Below are 21604 nucleotides of genomic sequence, written 5' to 3' on the forward strand. Positions count from 1 at the left end.
ATTAATTATTTTTTATTAACCTTGTATTAAATTTTTGCCATTCACAAATGAATACCACCTGATCATTCACAGCAGTCCTATTTCATAGGAATTTTTTATGTTTGCATATAAAAAACAAATTCAAGTATAGTGTTTCTTTGAAAAACTGGTGCCACTCACAACAGGAATACCACCTTGATGCCACTCACAACAGGAATACCATATATGCCACTCACAACAGGATACCTTGATGCCACTCACATAGGAATACCATATGCCACTCACAACAGGATATGATGCCATCATATAGAATACCACCATGGTGCCACTCACAACAGGAATACCACCTTGATGCCACTCATATACCATATACTCACAACAGGAATCCACTTGATGCTCACAGTATACCATTCACAACAGGAATACCACCTTGATGCCACTCACAACAGCATACCACCATCATGCCACTCACAGTTTATTTTGCCACTCACAACAGACCACCTTTCGCTCACAACAGAATACCACCTTGATGCCATTTTTGATGCCATAAAATATAATATAATTTGGTGCCACTCAACATCAATGCCAACAAATTAATGCAATGGCAACAGCTCTTTATGTCAGTACCAATATTTAAAACAAAAAACCACCTCATTCCAAGACAAGTCAATAATAAGTAAAACAGGAATTCACCTAAAATCTTAAAACAACCTACCTTGGTATTTAACGACAATTGATGTCTTCTTGATAATTGATGCCATTCTAGGATGGTTAAGTCGTTGTTGCCACTCACAACATATTGATGCCAGCAAGGAATTTTTGCCACTCACAACAGGAATACCACCTTGATGCCATCTTAGGCCAAGTGCACTCAAACAACAACGACTTAACCATCCAGGATCCATAATTATCCACTCAAGACTGGAATACCACCTTGATGCCATTCACAACAGGAATCCACCTTGATGCCACTCACAACAGGAATACCACTTTGATGCCACTTAAGAATTTGATGCCACTGAACTACCTTTTACCACTTATTCACAACAGGGCCATTGACTTGGCTTTCTAAAGCAATGAGCAAACCTGACTTTTGTTTTTAAATATTTATTACTAAAACGTTACAAGAACTTAACGGCTATGTTCTGCCAATTCACCTGTTCACTTGACATCATTTGACCTACTGACCTACTTCGAGTGGGTCGGGTATTTAGGTCGTTGTCGAGTTTTGTTTGTTTTGTCGTTTGTTGTCAGAATTTCGTTATCAATGGGAATGTCTCTTTGTTTTATTGATTATTTTTTTATTAAGTGTATTAAATTTTTCGCTGTTATGTATGATCACTCTCATATTTCATATTTTTTATAGTTGCTCATATAAAAACAATTTAAGTATAGTGTTTCTTTGAAAACTGGTATATATATATATATATATATATATATATATATATATATATATATATATATATATATATATATATATATATATATATAAGTAATCACTCTGCAATCTGCTGATACGAGAAACTTTGAAATAATAGCCTCAGACCATCACGATAACGAGCTTACGACCTGAGAGTCAATTTTAATGACAGCATTCGTTCCCTCGTTAAATGCCCAGACGTCTTCCACACCTTTGTTTATTTTGTAAATTTCTCTGTTGTTCTGTTGACTTTCGACCAGTTTTACCTTTTTGCGTTTAGTCACTTTTTAGCAATGCACTGGATATTATTATTATTATTAAAATAGTTTAACCAGACCACTGAGCCGACTATCAGCTCTCGTAGGGCTGGCCAATGCGCTGGGTAGGTTTGGTTTAAGATATTTTAAGAAATGTATTTTTATTTTTTTTTTATTTATTTCTATCTTTATCTCTATAATTTCGTGTAGTGACGTCCATTTTTTTATCAAACAAAATTATACGTGTCATTGCAGCCTTGAAAACGCAATGGATTATTACGAAACGCCGTCGGCCACAATAAAAACTGTTGATTGTTCGTGGCGCGTCTCCATCTGCCCTTGGTCTGTGTATGTATGTATATATATATATATATATATATATATATATATATATATATATATATATATATATATATATATATATATATATATATATAATGTGTGCTTTATTCCATCACTTACTGTCGAATCTCAGTCAGTAACAGCTGCCTGTCACTTGAAAGAGCTTTTAAGACCTGATTACCATCCGCTGCATTGAAATGGCTTTCGGCCAAATATCACTACATCGGAAGCATTTGTCATCATCATCATGATCATCATCATCATCATCATCACACTGCCAGTGCATTGTTATTATCACAGGAAACATCATTCTCCATCACACCATCATTATCATTACCAAAGATCAAATTAGCAGCTGAAATCCTCTGTCGTCCTCACAAACAAAAACACGACGCATTTCCCAGCGCAGCAAACCAGTTCACGGCACAACCCGGAAAAACCGAATGTATTTCCTCGGGGAGCCATTCCTCGGTGTCTCCCTCGGAAGGAAAACAGGCGAGAAATAAGGAGACGGAATCGTCGCCGGCTACTTAAGCCGACGTCGAGGTATTCAGGCTTTCAGAAGGGACGGCGGTAGCCTGCAGCCGTGGATAGGTCGCGGCGAGTGTCTGGTGTCGAAGAGGTCAGTGGGTTGGAGGAGTGGAGTCAGTGGACAGTCCATTATAAGTGAAGTTAACAACGAGATAAATAATAATAATAATAATAATAATAATAATATTATTATTATTATTATTATTTTTATTATTATTATTATTATTTCTCTCTGTTAACTTCACGTTTAATGGACTGTGGTTTGTTCCATTGTATCCACACTGTAGACTCTACGAAGCCTTACGTGGGTTTCATATTATAAATACATCCGTTGTCCATATGTGTGGTTTTTTAAGCAAGTGAACCCGTGTTATCCTCCTTGCTTGAAGTGTGGTTCGTTGTTTGACAGGAAAATCTATTACAACAAATAATTCCTTCGTTGCATAAGTCCTTGCAATAGTCTGATGTAACAGTGATAAGCTACAATTGCAGAGTTGGAAAATAATAGGCGCTGCCTAAAATTTAAAGTTTTCTGTGACTTACAAGCCAGTCATTTTGATTTACTTTTTTTATTTCTACTCTAAAAGAGTCTAGTTATTGGAATCCTCCTTCAACCTATCCCTTTTAAATTGACTTTTCTCCTGGTTCCTTCCTATTCCTCGCCTATTAATTGCCTTCATTACATCCTCAATATTCATTTCCACGAACACTTCCATACTTACATTAACCCCTTCCACTCTTGTATCATTCCTCTCTGCCTCTCCCTCAACATCCACACCCAACAAGTTGTTTTTAATTCTCCGTTGGCCAAGGACTGCATTTTGTGTGTGAGCGTGCATATGTTTATTCAAAGCATTCTAGAGAAGAACAAGGTAACAGTCACTATCAAATTCATCTTGCAATTTGGTGAGTCAAGTGTGAGCCCCGTGCGCAGTAAACTTACCTTTATCTTGCATTGCGCTCTTACGTTTCTTGCTTATGAAGGTTCTTCCATTCAAAACATGCATTCCATGACATTCTACCAGTGTTTGTCTGGTTCCCCATTTCCTAACTTTGAACTTACAGTATATACACAGTCTTTGCTATCCTATCATCCTTGATTCTTACGATATGAGCTGGCAATCTCGAAACTCCTTGATCCATTTTTCCATCACATACAACAATTACCCAATATTTTCTTATCTCTTCCTTCCAACAGTTTTAATTCTACTTAATCCAGAACATACATAGCAAAAACTAGTCGCCTGTTATTCATAGTTAGCATCTACACTAAAGTGCTTTCAGAAAGAGGCGTGACATAACAGTCCTTATTTAATCTCCCAACTTTTACTTTTGTTTTCCCTCTTCTGTTCCAAATCTTTTGCACAGACCATGCCACCCGTCTTGTTTCATCAATTCTGTAATTTTCTTCTTACATCCTACCATTCTTTCACACCCAATACCAATATTCATTGTTCCATCTTTCCTATTCATCTTTACCTCTAAAACCTTCCTCTCTCATATTTACTCTGATTTCCCCTTGTTTACGAATCTTTCCAGCTCTCACTAGTCCTTCATTTTCTCTTTACTATTACCATCCACACTGTCTTCTGCAAATATCTACCTGTCCTGTCACTAACCAATGTCCCTGACCCACTTTTCTGGTCATCCAGTCACTAATGTCAAATAATGCTGTTCCTGTTCAGTGGTCAGATACATGACCTGCAAGGGATGCCAAACACCTCTGGCACATAATCAAGGTGGCCATTCATTGCAGGTGACTGGGGCATGCGCTTAGCATTTTTAGCCAATAGTAACTAATACCTGGATCTTCACTCTCAAGAGAATAGGAGTATGAATGAAAAAACACTTATATACGAATTCATTGCAAGACAGAAGCATGAACTTAATCATCCCTTTTCAAGGGACTCTTGCAACAAACTAGACCTAACCTTTGTCTCACGTTGTGTCATCAGTGCAAGGAATATGGAGAGCTGCAATGACATCATGGACACCAAAATGAGTCCACTGGCAGTTAATTATGAAGATGAGGGTATGATGGACGACATGGAGTTAGAGGTTACCATTAAAGGAGCAATTATGGAAGAGGGGGAAGTCTTAAGTCCTAGTGAAGTTAAGACTCTTCCACACGAAGACACCTACAGTGGAGAAAGTGGTCGAAAGGTAGGTTCTTATCATAGCATCTCAGGGACTCATAGCATCTCAAACAGACTCATATTGTTAAAGGCTAAAATGATTGCTATAAACCAGTACATTTCTTAAATCTTTGTGAAAAATTAATTAATGTCTCTGAGGTCAAACACAATATATTAGTATCTATGAATGATAGCCCGTTTGTATGATATGTGTCCTTTACATATGCCATTGTAGATATTTGCACAGATGTTGAGTGACCATCAAAGACGTTTAGAACTTTGGATATATCTTACAAAAGTTGGGAATGCCAAGTTTAATATTACTTTTGGATATTAAAAATCTTCAGCAATGTTGAAAAACAACCGTTTTCCTATAAACACCAGAATTGAGCTCGTGGGTGGGGCTGTTTGGGTCCTCTCCAGGTTTTTAATCTCTCAAAATCCATAACAACAAAGGATAAAACCATTTCAATTGGTCAAATATCATCTTTTTCGTTACGCAGGATTCTAAGTCAGTTACATAGTTTTGATAAAGTTTTTTTATGCAATAACTGAAACAGAATCAGATTTTTATCAACATGGCATCTCGTTTTGGCGCTGTTGCCAAACGCCACTGCCAAAGAGCTCCGTGCTTTAAATCTTGGATTTGACTTTCCCCTTTCTACAAATGTCTTGATTTCTTAATCATAGTAAAGAACAAATTGAACTCAGAGTAAGTTGGACTTCATACAAATTCTCTCTCTCTCTCTCTCTCTCTCTCTCTCTCTCTCTCTCTCTCTCTCTCTCTCTCTCTCTTTTGTTGGAAGATCAAAAACATCTGAATCACCATTTGTAATCAAGATATCTCTCATGTCCTCATTAACATTGATTATCAAGACAAAATGTTAAATATTTATAAAATGTGCTAGAGGAACGGTAAATCTTTGTAAAAAAATAAGAAAAATATTAACGTTCATAGGGTTTTGAGAAGAAATGGACTGACGACAAATCCTAAGATTGGAATAGGAAGGAGATTAAAATCCTAACCATAATCTTATAATTACAGCTTCAGGGTTTTATTCAAAGAAGTTGTTGTTTTGCTCAAAGATTTTAAACCAACGCCAGAGAGGTCTTGACATTTTGGTTTGACTTTAGTTGTGGGTGAACTCAAGTTACTTCACTTGATATGCAACTGAAGCGTGTGAGGCAACTTGAACAAGTGCTAGAGGAATTGGTGTTTCTTTGGACAGAGATGGTTAGTACCAAATCTACAAAGTCCCAATTTCGGTGTCTGTTTCGGTGCTGTCTGCTGCGATTCGTGCAGAGCGTTTTTCCGGCGAAGTGTCCAGAACAGCGTCTGGGAAACCTTCATCTGCTTCAAAGGAGGTCACTGTGACATCAGCGAAAACAGGAGGTCCTGCCAGTCATGCCGGTAAGTGGTTTATCAATCTGCCATTTTCTTACCTTTCAAAAAATTATGCTTTCCAATGTCCCCTCGGAATGTATACCATTAACTGAACTTTTGGTCTCTGTGTAAATGTACGGAGAAGAGCAGTGTACTGGTCTAGTCTTCAGGACTGTAAATAACAATGCTAGTATTGGGACTTGTCGTCTTGACAATTTTTATATTAGTGCTGTTTTTCACTTGGTTATGTTGAGAAATGTTTGAGCATTAGATGATGCAGTAGAGACACAATGATGTTTTCATAGGTAGTAGTTGACAAAAAGCAACTTAGGCAAAAAACTCCCACCATTTTGATTTTATTTCATTAATTATTTTTTTACCTACAATATCCATGGCAAATGGACAAAAAGAGGAAACAACTTGATGGCATAACTAAACAGAAAATAAACCCTTTCCTTGAGTAAATTGTTTTAATCTACTTCCCATCTGCAGACAATAACAATGAGAAAATGTATCCATTCACTCACCTTTATATGCCGGTATTCTCAGGTTCACCCGATGCCAAGACATAGGCATGGATATGTCACTTGTCATGACAGAAGAGGACAGGAAGGCACTCATGACCCGGAAGCTCGAGAAACGAAGACAGATAGTCAGTGAACACAAGCGTCACGAAGGCACCAGCCACGGACTCCAGCTGGACACGCAGCACCTGACTGAACAACGAATCTGCAGTGATGAAGACAGCCAACTCGGCAGTGAAGCACAGCAGAGCAGGATGGTGAGCCTCGGCGAAGTCGACATGGCTAATGGGTGCAAAATTAAAAATCTTCAGAGGGATCTTCACATGTGCCTCTCCTTCCAAGACTTTCCCCCCTCCCACTATGAAGTGCAACCAGAAATCATGGAGAAGCTGTTCGTCGCTTTCTGCAAAAACATGGGCAGATTCTTTAGTTCTATTCCAGAATTTCGAAACCTGGACCCTGCTTACCAGGGGCTTTTGCTGAAGCCCGCTGTGGCAAAGGCAATGTTTATCTTAGGTACTCACCAATTCGATCCTAACCATAACTGCTGGCCAAGGGTGCTCTTAACCCCTACCTGCACATTTCCAACCATTCCGATGTCAACCATGGAAGATTTTATCGATGATGATCATACAATGTGGAAATGGAAGGAGTACATAAAAAAATATCAAATATTTCACACGGATGAAGTGGTTACACTTTTAACTGTTATCATTTCTCTTTTTGACCATAAAGATTTGAACATGGTTGAGATACCTGACATATCCATTCGGAAAACAAGGTACATTCAGCTATTCAAATTCTTTCTGCAAAAGCAATACGGTGAAACATCACACAGTATGTATTGCCTGTGGGACTCCTTGAGAGACATAGAGGAACTAAGAGAATGCTTTGAAAATTCTGCCACGAATTAAGAAGATACAACATTAAGCAGCAACATTTCCCATTGTTTCAGATACCCTCATGTTTTACCTTTGTGATAAAACTCACTGGGTTACAGTCATAAGATAAAATAAAATAAAGTAAAATACAATTATCTGTTCATGCTATATATATATATATATATATATATATATATATATATATATATATATATATATATATATATATATATATATATATATATATGATCTTTATCGTTCTGTGTTGATTGTGTTTCCTGGTGGTTCGTTATAAAAAAGATGTATTGTAATTTTCACAATTTTGAGGAAAAATAATTAAAAAACAGATATCTATACATATTTCAGTAACATATTTCACTAACTATCACTACTTAATAAACTACCGTAACTATTCAGCAGTATTTTTTTGATTAGCACAAGTTCTGATGACATTACAATTTGCTCCGCCATGTTTGTTTACAAGTGATCAGATGATGACTCATTGTAACTTATCCTAACATGATAGCTTACCAAAGGGTGTCAGTCTAAAATTTCAAGATTCCTGTACATGAAAATTTGATAAGCGTGAGACATTTAGCTGGGGTCTGGAGTTAGCAGTATTTTTCAGTTTTTCCAAGATTACACCAGGCATGCGTTTCATATGCTCGTGCATCTTCTACGCCCAAAAATACAGCAGATTCATCCAAAGAAAACACCCATTCTTGTGACATGTTCAAACTGGTTTGAATGTAGTGTTTACTTTCTCTGCTGAAGGCAGGGAACGTCAGATGTAGGTGTTGGCTGTTTCCCACTAAGTTAATCTTTGTTCAAAGAAACACAAGTTCTTGTGGCACTTGTTCAAGTTGGCTCACACGTTTCAGTTGCAAAGCCAGTGAAGTAACTGAAGTTCACCCACAACTAACCACATTTTCTGTGAAGATTATCACAGAAAACGGTTTCAGTCGTCTGATCTTTGGTCAACATGTCTGATGATAACGTTCGTATGTTTTACAAGATTCTCTCATCTAATATTTATGGCGTCTATCTTTGCTGTTGGTTAATATTAACATTCAAAATATAATGGTACATCATTTCATCTTTCTATTTTTTATGAGTTTTCAGAGAAATTAAAATTACATTAAGAAAAGCCGAAACTATCAGAGTTCTTTCACCTTAGTCCAGTGAAAGTTTCCTTAAAGAGCAACTTTAATTATGCAAAAAAAACAATAATTGTTTCTTGTTAAATATTCGAAGCAGTATTATACCTTACAACTGACAGGAATATTCAGGTCTGTCGTCAAAACCCTGAATTAAAAGTGAAATCTCAGACAATTGATCTACAGTAGTCATCTACATTCTAATTTTGAAAACCTCATTGTTCAGTTTCTAATTGGGGCCATCAGTAGAAAAATCTTTTGAGTAAACCAAATTAGGATATTTACTCTATTCCTTTGCAATGCTATATTTCCTTAAAGGATAGTATCCAGGTCTTCTAACAGTAGGCTATGATTGTAACTGCTGCTTTGTGCTCTATTCATGGTCAATACCCTGTGTATGTGTTTACTTACTTGCCACTGTCTTTCAACCAAATTATTTATATGCCAAGCCAAAAATAAAATTTTTTGGTAAATATTACATGAAAGTATAATTTCTTCTGTATAAAACTTGTTTTCAACTGGCTTGTTCAACAAGGACTTTGACGGCACAGAAAATAGGCAATATAACATGTCTATAATACTGACTCACTATATATGTTTCAAAATCAATCATAGTATCTGAAAATTGTTGAAATTATCTTAAAACTATCCTATAAGCAAGGGGAAAAAGTACTGTTAGCCAATTTCTTAGGTCAAGATGGGTGATTCTTTAATACATGCAATTTAACATAGCTTGTAAAATTGAGACAAACTTATATTTACGCTATATTTTAAACCTAGTTTTTGCGCTATTGAAAGGGCCTGCCTGTAAATTATGTGAAGTGTGAATTCTTACATTGAGGGTTAGGTACAAAATGCAGAAATAGTATTCCATCTCTATCCCATTACGTTTGAATGAAAGCTTCGTGACAAATAATAATGATAAAAGGATAAGAATAATAAATTATTAGAGGCAATACTGAGAAGCGTATCTCCAACCGTCGAGAGATTAAAAAATAGGGACAAATACATCACATGGCAACTCAGCCATTCTCCTGGTAGATGTAGTGACCGAAATGATACGTCGCCTTTAAGCTCCACTGAGGAGGTTCTCTCTCTCTCTCTCTCTCTCTCTCTCTCTCTCTCTCTCTCTCTCTCTCTCTCTCTTCCCTCTCCCATGCTTTGTCAACCTCTCGAACGAGTTCTCCCTCTACCTCTCTCCAAGTGGCCCAGCCCCCATCCCCTCCCTCCCAATAAATGGCAGGACAATGAGGAAACAAATTCTGGCTAACGAATATCCGCTTTCAGCGGTGAATCAAATATTTACAGTAAAGAAAAATTATTTTTTAAGACGGCCCATACGTCAACGAAGTTCTTTCCCGTTATAGAGCTCTATATTACCTCTTTTTCCCTCTCTCTATCCAGCTCTTTTCGCTCAGAGGCCTTTGTTCTTGTTATCAGTGGAAATGCGCTCTCTCTCTCTCTCTCTCTCTCTCTCTCTCTCTCTCTCTCTCTCTCTCTCTCTCTCTCTCGTGAGTCGAGCTGACAAAGAAACACCACTCTCCAAGCATACAGCGTAGTAGCTATGAAAAGCAACCGTCACAAATGAATTTTATTCTCTCTTTAAAATAGCTTCAGATGTTCCGACCCCTGATTCGTTAAAAAATATATATATATCTAAGGAATAATTCGTTGTTTTAAGACAGAATATACCAGGGGTGTGTCCAGAATCTCTGGAAATATTTACGAAAAGATGCACTTACTATGTTAGAAACTGAGAGACGGACCGGAAGATTTTCTGTCAATTTTGCAACTTAGATGGCGACTCCAAACACCGGTCAGAGGTGAGACAGAGATCTGAAAGCGATCCCCACTTGTGGTTTTTTAACTGAGGAAGTAAGGTTGGCTTCGCTGCTTGACTTACGGCCCAAGTGATGTCCTGTACTTGAGAGAGAGAGAGAGAGAGAGAGAGAGAGAGAGAGGGCTAGATTAGAAAAGAAACTAATCACAATGGTCATTTGTCAACGAAACTCATCCCCCCAACCCCCGGCTACCAAATATTCTTAAGTAATTTGAGCCAATATGCAATTCGAATTTCGGTTTCAGAGCCTTTCAAGAAATGTGGGTCTAGCAGGGAGCCTGCATTGGTGCGTGACCTTGAGGGGAGGGTGGGGTTAAAAACCAATAAACAGCAAAACCAGGAAGAAATCCAGACCACAATCACTCACGGTACGTCGGTTTAATACAGAGTCGAATTATACAATATACCAGAACGCGTGACAGGGGAAATAGGGATTAGTAGCCAAGTATTGTATTGCGTGTCAGCAACACACGGTCAAACCACATTTCATGACGAGGGGACGTAGAATCCAGGTTATTGATCAGTGCATCTGAGGGTGAAAATCTGGTGTTATACAGAAGACTATAGTGCATCTAACGAAGTCGGTCAAAAGGGGAACCACCAATCGCTTTACAGCGTTGACATATCTCCGTTTCTCGAAGCTAACTCTTGGATTGTGGATGATACCCTTTCCTTCCTAAGACCTTGACGTGTTGTAATCCTCTTTGATATTTCCTGGTTTTGTTTCTCTTGTAAATAAAGGAGTTTAGAGCTCACTCTTCTTTTAGAAATGTCATTATCATAAATGAAGAGATGTGAGCATGAATTAAATGAAATTTAGATATTAACTGTCACCAGGTGACTCTCACTCCTTCAAATGCAAATTCATAATTTTAGACTGTTGTGTTTTTTCACATTCATTCAGTAATTATTAGGCTCGTTTGTCTTCTTTTAGTAAGTTAGTAAGTCAAATTTTTCTTTCGTTTCTTTTATTTTTTCTTGCATTTACGTATTGTCGAGGATGTTTAACGATTGCACAAATGTAATTTGAAGAATAATCTCTGTGCATTGGAAATGCTCTCTCTCTCTCTCTACTTACTTTTAAAATAAAAGAAATCTGCGTAAAGAGAGAGTATTTATTGATTTTCATTATTTTATGCTGTGCTTCGTTTTGGGGAGAATCCATTCTTCCTTGTGTTGACTTAAAGGCCCTCTAATGGGTTAATTAATCCAAGGCTACTGACCCAAAACCATAATTGTTTCTCCCTCACCATCACCTGTGGGTAAACGAAGATGTTGCAGACCGTGAGGAAAGCGCTGCCACGTTGTCTTAGTTAGTATTTTCATATTCTATTTCTAACAATATTATTATCATAAAACTACCAGCAATTATAATGAGATGTTTCTGAAACGAAGCCTTTTTTTTAAAGAATCACAAGGGAGTCTTCAATAGCCTTATTTGCACAATGAGGAAGGTACATTTGGCATCGCTCTTTCACCCTCCCGAAACCCTCCTCTGACCAGGTACTCTGGGGGGACTTCACTCAATCCCATAGGCGTGTTAAAGTTCTTCACTGGAGGGGTGAGTAGAGCTTCCAGCTAGCACGCTGTTGGCCCAGCGTTTGACTCTTCACTCTCCGAGCGGCCAATGAAGAATTAGAGAAATTCATTGCTCGTCATAATGTGGTTCGGATGCCACAATAAGCTGTAGGTCCCATTGCTAGGTAACCAGTTGGTTGGTTCTTAGCCACGTAAAATAAATCTAATCCTTCGGGCCAGCCCTAGGAGGGCTGTTAACCAACTCAGTGTCTGGTTAAACTAAGATATACCTAACTTTTTTCACGCTTAGACTTGTCCCCAGACATGTCGAAAGGGGAGGAGCATCAAAAGATATGGCACAGCCATTGAAGTAACGACCCTGCCTGTGTAAATCGCTCTTTTGTTGCTCGGACATGCTAGGGTGATGGTCAAGGCACTCTCCAACAGCGAACTGCAAACTATGGCAATTTGTGCTATAGTAACCTCCATTCACACAAAAATATGTATTTCAACCATAGAACAACCACTTCTCACAGTGAATGGGCTATTTATACCTAATTTTAAACTAGTCGCTACGCTTTATCTGTGTGACAGTCTGTACCGACTAAAAACAACCACATTCACGTACCACATCCAACGCTCCACCCACTTTTCTACCAATCTTAAGGCCGGTGCTGAGCATGAATGTGGGTGGCCACATAGAGGTGGAGAGACTCAGAATGGTTGATTTGGTTTATGAAAATTCAAACTGTCAAGCCAAGCACTGGGGCACTTTCGGCCATTTTGTCAGAAAATATGGTCCCATGGACACAAGACCAACTTTTGCTTGTATTATGTGTTCCAACAATATCATTATTTAGCTTTCATTGTTTCCTTAATAAAGGGATTGACACATGAAAATCTTAATTGTCCCAAGGTAGTATACGAACCCCAGAAAAAAACAGCACTTGGATTCTCTAAACGTTTTATTGTGCAAACCTTGGCGAACAATTGTGTCGAGATTTAAAATTATTACAGTTTACATTTTGCTTCGTTTAACAGAAATGTATCACAGACTTAAGCTATGAAGGTCAAATGTATCACAAATATGAATTCAAACAGCCTTATATGTATAAGTATGCATGTACATATAATATATAATATATAATATATAATATATATATATATATATATATATATATATATATATATATATATATATATATATATATATATATATATATATATATATATTGTCACGCAGTGATCAAGTACCTGGTTATTACACAAATAATATGACCAAAAAGTTACCTCACTTCAAGCCAGACACTTGAAACCTCATAAGAAAAATATAAAGACTGAATACTCTAAAGGTACAGTGATCCCTTAAAACTTGCTTATCACTTAAAAAAAATCAATCTAACTTTATCAAGTTAGGGGTGAGGTAACAACTAATAATCTATAAACAGACTAGTGGAAAATGGGCGTCACTTCATTAAACATTATAACAGTTTCCCCGGTTCTATTTCACTTTGATAAAGGAGAACTAGACAGATATGCCGCTTACCTTGATCACATACATTAATTTCTCTAATCATTGGTGGTCAAAATGAAACACTGTGCTTTTTAAAACTTTAAACAGACAAATTTATTTCTAAGTTCAAAAGTTATAAGTAGAGTTCACAAACTCAAAAAAGATTTACTGTTATCTGGCAACAGTGTAAGATTTACGTATTTCTTAACTAAAATTAGGTCACAAAACTTTAATTTACCATGAAAGCAATTTAATTAAGATTCAAACCATTAACTCTCAGTCTAGTTTTAGATATATACCTGATTAATTAAACCTAACACAAGTGTTCACTAAAACATGTTATTATCTGGAACCAACACATGTATTCACTGAAATCTCAATAATAAAAATGCACTGAAATCTTAACAATGTAAACTAACACCAACAAAACTCTAAGTAATCACCAACACAAACTTTGGAAAACACTGTGTAATTATAAAATTAAGAGTAATATGATAACACAAACAAAAATGGAAATATACCAACAGCAATTTCACCAAGACGAAAATATGCTTAAAGATTATATAAATCTTTCAAAAGATTACCTTCACTTTTTTAAAAAAAAAAAAAAAAAGCTAAACTCATGTCTTTCTAAAACTTCCTCAAGACAACAACCCAATTACCAGTAAAATATAGTTAGCAGTCACAATTAGAACTCACTATAAGAGATAGTAAAATACAGTTAGCTATCACAACAGTACAAAATATATCAAGTAAGAATCTTACCTTCTTCAACAGAAAATAGTCAAACACATTTTCACAATGCCTGCACAATATAAATACATTAGATCATTCTTACAAAATGTATACACTTAGTGGGTGAATTTGACAAAACTTATGTTATTGTGGAAGGAGGATAACCAATACATTGCAAACCCTTAGACACAATACTGAACCAGAGAGAGAGAGAGAGAGAGAGAGAGAGAGAGAGAGAGCAACTGCTATCTTTGAATTCCCCAAGGCAACTCCTAGCTCTCTCTGATTTCCCTTTGTATATATATATGGTGGGTCCGAAAGGGTTACTAACTAGTCCCTTCAGTCTTTGAATAACAGATTTCTCCTTCCACCTCTCATTATACATGATACAAAGTACACATACATTATACATACAGGTATACATGTACGGTATACTGTACATACAGGACTGGAGCTTCAAGCACCATATCTCAAGATCGACAACATCCGCCCACTCAAATCACCCGGTCAGTAAACAGAAAAAGTATTTTGCTTGGGTCAGCTGTCAGCGTGCCAACTTGTCAACTTCATCTTTCTCACTTCCTCATTTCTTCTTCACAGATTATGGAAAACATAATAGGCATAGAGAAAGATAATAATTTCAGAATAGGCACATAGAACAAATATGTAACAAGGACTTAGACTTGCAAGCGCTGAAACCTGTCATCTCGTCAAGATAAGCAAAGTGGCTCTTGCCTTTGGTCAAAAACAGATGGGTACACAGGAAACGGTTATCTGATAATGTTTCAAAATATCTCTCTCTCTCTCTACAGCATTTAAACTTTAACTTCCACAAACACAGTGTGTTATAAACATGAATGATTATACATTACAAAGTCACCTCAAAACATATGAAATAAGCTGAAAGGAATCACATCAGAATATATAACACACATGTCATCTGTAAGAAAGAAAAAAACAGCATCTCAAAATCATAGACATCAAATCAAAACATACACATAATCTCATATTATAATATACAGTATATAATATAAGCTAAAATACACTTGAATGAATTATATGAAAATTGTATAAATTATAGAAGGCCTCTCTCATTCATCATTTTCATTTTTTTCCAGGCATTTCTACTGTAAGTCATCTTTATTGTTTTTTTTTTTTTTTTTTTGTTAATGGAAAAAACCACTACTTGAATAAAGAACACATATATCTTGCAGCCACAACTACACCGAAAGGAATATTAAACTTCCTCGTGTCAACATAACATCAACTAAGAGAGAGAACGATGATTTTATATGAATGCCAGACACCACTTCAGTCCATTCCATTTGTATTCATGCAATGCACGTATGCATTTACAGAATATCTCAGTACAACCATCAGTGGATGTGCATACTAATCAGTCTATACCCTTAATTACCTTGTGTAACATTTGATTACAAGCATAAACTGTACTTCTCATTGTAACTCTCATTGCTACTGCTGACTGTTTTATATAAGGTTAAGTACATATTGACAAAGCCATGTGGATGAATAACTTGCGTATTGACATAGCTAGGCATATTTTTTGCAGAGGGGACTATCATGTTTATCTTAAATCACAGCATTCATAAATACCTTGCTACCAAATCACATTATTATTTTTAAAGAGGAATGAAAAGAATTACTCCAGTATTTTTTAAAAAATCATCTTTTACTGGTGGAAACACTTAGTAATACAGTCTCCTAAACCTTTCAAGATACAAGATACACACTGACACCCTATAAGGACAATTTGCTTACGAAAGCGATTGAGATACTTAAAATCCTTTTTTTATTATGTTTACACGAATCGAAGTCTCTACTCCATTATCAGGAACAATCTCAGAAACAATCTTATAAAGTACAGAGACAACTGTCAAGATGATAATTAGAACCATAACGCAGACAGAACATCTCAAAACATGCTTATCAAACCTATGGATTCTTAATCATGGGTCTTGATCTGTAACAATACAAATTCTGGGACACCCATCATCTGGGAGGTCTTGTACAACATACATAGTCAAACCACAATCGCTGCATATTGCTGTCATCAAAAAGGTCACTATGTTCACTGAAAAATCTTGTGGCCCAATGACAGTATAGCAATTTGGGCATTCTTTCAATGAATGCTTGGCAATATAGTAAAACCCGTTTGAAGGCATTTCTACCAACTCTGTTGATTCCTTTGACTGGAAGACAAGAACTTTTTCTTGGATTCAATGTGGTGGGACTCTGCTCTTCTCTTTATTTTGAGCAAGCTGTCTGTTGACTTTTTTGCACAATGGTGTTTCTTTTCAAAGGATGCACCATTACTTTTATATCCATTATATTTCATAAGATTATTATCCTTCAAAGTATTCACAAGACCCTTTGCCTCACAACTGTTTTCCTTGGAGCCCCGAACACCTGAATATTTGATAGGATTACTGTCACTGCTCAGTACATCACTTCTCTGTAATTTATGAACATCAGCACCGAGATACAATTTTTCTCTCATGACATTCTCACTCAAAGGGGCTCTAGGGCTGCAATCACTTCCTGATACACTGGGATCACTATTATTGGCGTATGACACTACAGCCTCATTTAAGCCTACTTTGGAAAGTTTTGGAACCTTGGATAGGCCCATATGTTCTACTGAACGGGAAAATACCTCCTTCCATGGATATCGATTTCGGAGAGATTTAATCCCATCCAAATAGGTGCTCATCTTACTTACTATAGGTCCAACAGCACCGGGGGAACTGCTGGTGAGACCTGTTGCATAATGTAACTTCAAAGTTTCCCAAGGATCATTCAGGTAGTAGAGCATATGGTCACAAGCACTGCCAGTGTTCCTTTCAACAGTCCACTCATGAAAAGTTTTGCACCTTTTAATAATCGTCAAACAACTCATACACTTCACTTGACCAAGAAGTAAATGTTTGGATGTGTATTCAGACGCAATATCCTCCTTACAGACAAAACATCTCACTAATTCTGGATCTGAGAATCCATTATCGTTTACACTAGGCAAAGAATCACGCGACACACTGCCACCAGTACTTTCATATGGGCCGTTGTCATTCTTTTCAGTCTTCACAGTTGCTTCCTGTAACTGTCCATGCAGAAGCTTCTGTTTTTCACTGCTGACTGGATTACCAACTAAATCTAAGGGTTCTTCACTGAACGCATAATTGACTGCAGGTCCTGAAGACCTGCAAATTCGTTGAGGAAACAGTGTAGTCGATGGTTGAACGTGACCAAAATATTCTCCATTCATTTTTGGTTCTGCAAAATCTGAACAATGTTCATACATGTCTCAGTACATGACCATCTATCATTCTCTACCCGATGGAGGAAATATATCTTATATTATTCTGATGGTTCAGAGTATTCAGTAATGAAGCTGAAACATAAAAACATTCATCAAATTAAAATATACGGAAAGGTTGCAGAGGTAAACAGAAGCCAGCAATGTACTTTGAAAGTCAAGGACGCAAAGCATGGCGGGACTGTTGAGCCAAGTCTCCTTTGTGGAAGTGAAGTGTAGATACTGGGTGTACATGAAAGAGAAAAGGTTAAAATGGCTGGTTTGATTGTTTGCTATTTGTATATCAAGAAAGAGATTGAAAGGGTGATAAATATGGAGTGTGATGGTGGAATAAGAAGGTTAGTGTGTGTGTGTGCGTGTGTGTGTGTGTATGGTTCTAGGTATTTTGACTCCCAGAACTTTGACCCTGGTAATTTCACTCCCGGTATTTTGACTCCTGGTAAATTGAGATCCAGTTTCTTTAATACCCACAATTTGACACCCAAAATAAACAAATAGCTTATTTAGGAAGCATATCTTTCTTAATAGCTTAGGGCAATTATGTTATTTAGGAAACAGAAATGACATAATCTGATTGTTTACTATGTTGAAGGCTTAGTATACAACAAAATTTTTGTTTTAATTCAATATCATTTGGCAGTTGCATAGCCTCTGGTAGTACAGTAATACCTCAATCTTACATGCTTCGAGTTGCCTAATTCACAGACACGCGAACTTTTCACTGGAACCTAACTAACTGGCATAAGCGATTTTTTCACAGACACGCGACATTTGCGAAGCCCTCGAGAAACCCTGCAGAAGTGGTTATGTTTAATTTTTGAAGTAATTTATAAGGTTTCATGCTTTTATGTGTAAAATTTTCATTTCGATTTCAAAAGTCTCTGCTCCTTCTATATAGACTAATTCAAAGTCTAAATAAAAAGATAGCCCCTGCAAATAATGCTAATGGCTTCAACAGAAACTGCATAAGACCAAATAGCATATACATATACATAAACATATATATAAAATAAATTCTATTTCAGCTTAAGGCCATATACATGGATCCTTAACCAACTTATAACTAGGCTTATTCCAACCAAACTGCAGTTACGAAATCATTAACAGCAATCTCATTTCATTAGATCTAAATATCGACAGCTAAAGAAAATGTTTGTTTTGGTAAACAAACTTGACGAAAATAACGTTTGCCTTCACCCCGACTTAGCAAACCGGTTTAAAAACCCCACATTCTAAGTTGCTTGCAAGAAAGCGCTAATTAGCTGCGATACTGGAAAATAGGCCTATGTATCGATGGAACGTTGATATGGACGTGGCATGGCAAAAGACCTCCCCTGAACAAATATATGTGTGGTACAATGGACGGAAATGAACAAAGACACTCTTGTGCAATCACGCCAGGTTTAAACATTTCCTTACCAGTTTCTCGTAAGGTCATCCAGTGCCAGCTATTAGTCATTTCCGTTCTGGCCGTTACTGCCTGTTGTTTACTGTTCTTGCTCATTATGGTACCACTTCCCCAAAAGGCGCTCTGCGAGACCCATAAACTCACTCAGATTTACACAATAACACAGAAACAATTTGAAATTTATAGGCAACAGCGTACTCCATATTAATAGTCTAATCTACGCTGTCATAACACTCGGAGAATGGTCATATCTTTCATTTTTTTCCCTTGAAAGACTCGACATTTTCGGAATTAGGAAATTACTGACATAAGTGTACAAGATACTGAGGCCGAGGTCAATTATACCATCACCAAAGCTCCCTCAGTTAGGCCTGCAGTAATAATAAAGTACACATAATGAAATACACTTTTGAATTTGCTTAGCATATCAGAAAACTTGTGTAACAATTTGAATTAAAGTTTTTGATAAAAAAAAAACACTTGTCCATCGCATTAAGTTCTTACAAGCTTTCAACTGCACCTTTGAAGTATAACACCAATTATATTACTGCAGATCTAGTTATGTAATGTTTCAGTGTACATTTTCAGTGCTATTTCGTTTAGTATGCTTACACAAAATATGCTTTTGTCTAAACGCAGTCTTAAAACTCACAAAATTAACGCCTGCCTTCCCAAAGCACAACACACCTTACCAGGCCAAGAGCACACAAAACTATAACTGGTCTGGTTTCTGAACAAGCGTTAGACGTTAGACCCATACTGCCAATCCTCAGTTCTGAGATGAGGGAACAGCAGTCCCTAATCCTCCTTCCCCTCCTTCTTACTCCTTATCCATCTTCCCTTCCTCCAATCCCCCACCTTATCCTTACACACGAGCAGGAAAGAAAGTCTGACCTGACTGAGTAGTCTGTGATGGACAAGGAACGGAGAAAAAAGACCGCATGGTGTTTCTCCTTCCACGAACCAATTCGCCCTATAACGTGTTTATCTTCGCTTTCCGGAATTTCATTTATCTTTTGGAAAAGTCATTAGAAGGGAGCTCTTGCGCTTGCTGCAATTCGTTATCATAAGTATTCATTCCAGTTGTGAATATATAAAGCACAAAGGGAATTCTGTAGACTTATCTCCACTCTCCACTTTTCATTGAAGAGCGCCCGAGTGCTCTTCCTTGTCAACCGAATCAAGTTGTATACCTAGGTATCCAGAGGTACTGAGGTCATAATATTTTATAAAATGCTCCTTCCCTCGCTAATACATATACTCGTAAACCTGGAATACTCTCTTTTATTCACTTCTATCCCCTCCCCTTCTTTTGTCCTAGCACACTACCTTCAGGACCCTTCTTTCTCAAAGTTGTCAGCTACATACGTCCCACCTCTCTCTCTTCTCTCTCTTTCTCTCTCTCTCTCTCTCTCTCTCTCTCTCTCTCTCTCTCTCTCTCCACCGAACAGCTTATACTTGTCAGCTCAGCTGTCAGCCACTGACCATTTCCCCCATCATAAACAGACATCGCGTTTTATTCTCTCTCTCTCTCTCTCTCTCTCTCTCTCTCTCTACAGCTAACACAACGCCTTCCTCTATACGAAAAGGATAAACGTCGTTTACACGATAAAAACGGGAAGACAGACAGTAAGCAAAAGATTTTGTTCCTGGTAATACACGGCAACGAGAAGCTGCCGCCACCCGAGCTCCATCAAGGCTCGGCAACAGATTTCCAACTGGTTTACGCGAGAACCTCAGGAATGACATGGAACATAAAATTTAGGTAACATTTAGGACCTACGAAGTTATTCAGCACTGGAAGGGAAACTGGGGAAGGTTTAAAGGTGTAACAGGAGGAAAACCTCGCAGTTGCATTACGAAACAGTTGTCAGGAAGGTAAGATGGAAGAAAGGGCATATGAAAGGGGTTACGGTGCAAAGAATGAAAGGGGTTGCAGCTAGGGGCCGAAGGCACGCTACTGAGGGCTTCTAGTAATGCCTACGGTGCACCGCGTGTGGTGCACTGAAGGCATTATCCCCCTTACGTACTGGAGACAGAAAAAGCCAGAAATATCACAGACTCTTTCCTTGTCTTCTCTTGAAATCATTCGAATTATACCAGAGAAAAAAATGAAGCAATGCGAAAATAGACTTGAATGAAACGAAGATGACACAATCCAGGGAACGCAGAAGGAAGCAACAAATTTCCAGAGATGGTCGTCTTGAAGAAGGAGTGATGGAAATGGATAAACTGTTCGTCCACAGACTCAAAGTGCGTGGACTGAAGCAATGCCTGATAATATCATCGAAAATTAGACTGAGAATAATGCAAGCCATAAGATAATCATGGCCCCAATATAAAAAAAGTTAATCATTTTCTTATTTCATTTGTAATAAATTAGATTAACCTGATAAGATATTGAAAGATTAATATTAATCAATAAATCTTAATCATAATCATGTAATTATCACGTATGATTCATATGTTGGGTAAAGTGCGTCTCTCTCTCTCTCTCTCTCTCTCTCTCTCTCTCTCTCTCTCTCTCTCTCTCTCTCTTTTGATAATTTAAAATCTGAGAGCAATAAAGAAGAGGTTTTAAGTCTTAGATTAAGCTGGTCTTAAACCGGCACGGCTGATATGGACCCCTGGCCCCTGTCCAATCCA

The 21604-nt window shown here is 37.3% G+C and overlaps 1 protein-coding gene across 3 annotated transcripts; it reads right to left on the reverse strand.

The window, feature by feature from the left end:
* Positions 1-15768: 15768 nt before the first annotated feature.
* Positions 15769-19763, reverse strand: LOC136854489 (uncharacterized). Of its 3 annotated transcripts, none has more exons than XM_067130790.1 (2): positions 19651-19763; positions 15769-17625 (listed from the first exon to the last, which is right to left on the reverse strand). In XM_067130790.1, exon 2 carries the CDS (start codon positions 17533-17535, stop codon positions 16402-16404), a length of 1134 nt encoding a protein of 377 aa, XP_066986891.1. In that variant the 5' UTR covers positions 17536-17625; positions 19651-19763; the 3' UTR covers positions 15769-16401. The 3 variants fall into 3 exon arrangements, with proteins under 3 accessions (XP_066986891.1, XP_066986890.1, XP_066986892.1); XM_067130789.1 differs by having other exon boundaries at positions 19646-19759; XM_067130791.1 differs by having other exon boundaries at positions 19611-19678.
* Positions 19764-21604: the final 1841 nt, after the last annotated feature.

The sequence above is a fragment of the Macrobrachium rosenbergii genome, chromosome 29 (assembly GCF_040412425.1).
Source record: "Macrobrachium rosenbergii isolate ZJJX-2024 chromosome 29, ASM4041242v1, whole genome shotgun sequence".
Taxonomy (NCBI): Eukaryota; Metazoa; Arthropoda; class Malacostraca; order Decapoda; family Palaemonidae; genus Macrobrachium; species Macrobrachium rosenbergii.

Bases quoted from the DNA above. Each gene is read 5' to 3' on its own strand.
- LOC136854489 (XM_067130790.1), bottom strand. From the start codon at position 17,535: ATGTATGAACATTGTTCAGATTTTGCAGAACCAAAAATGAATGGAGAA.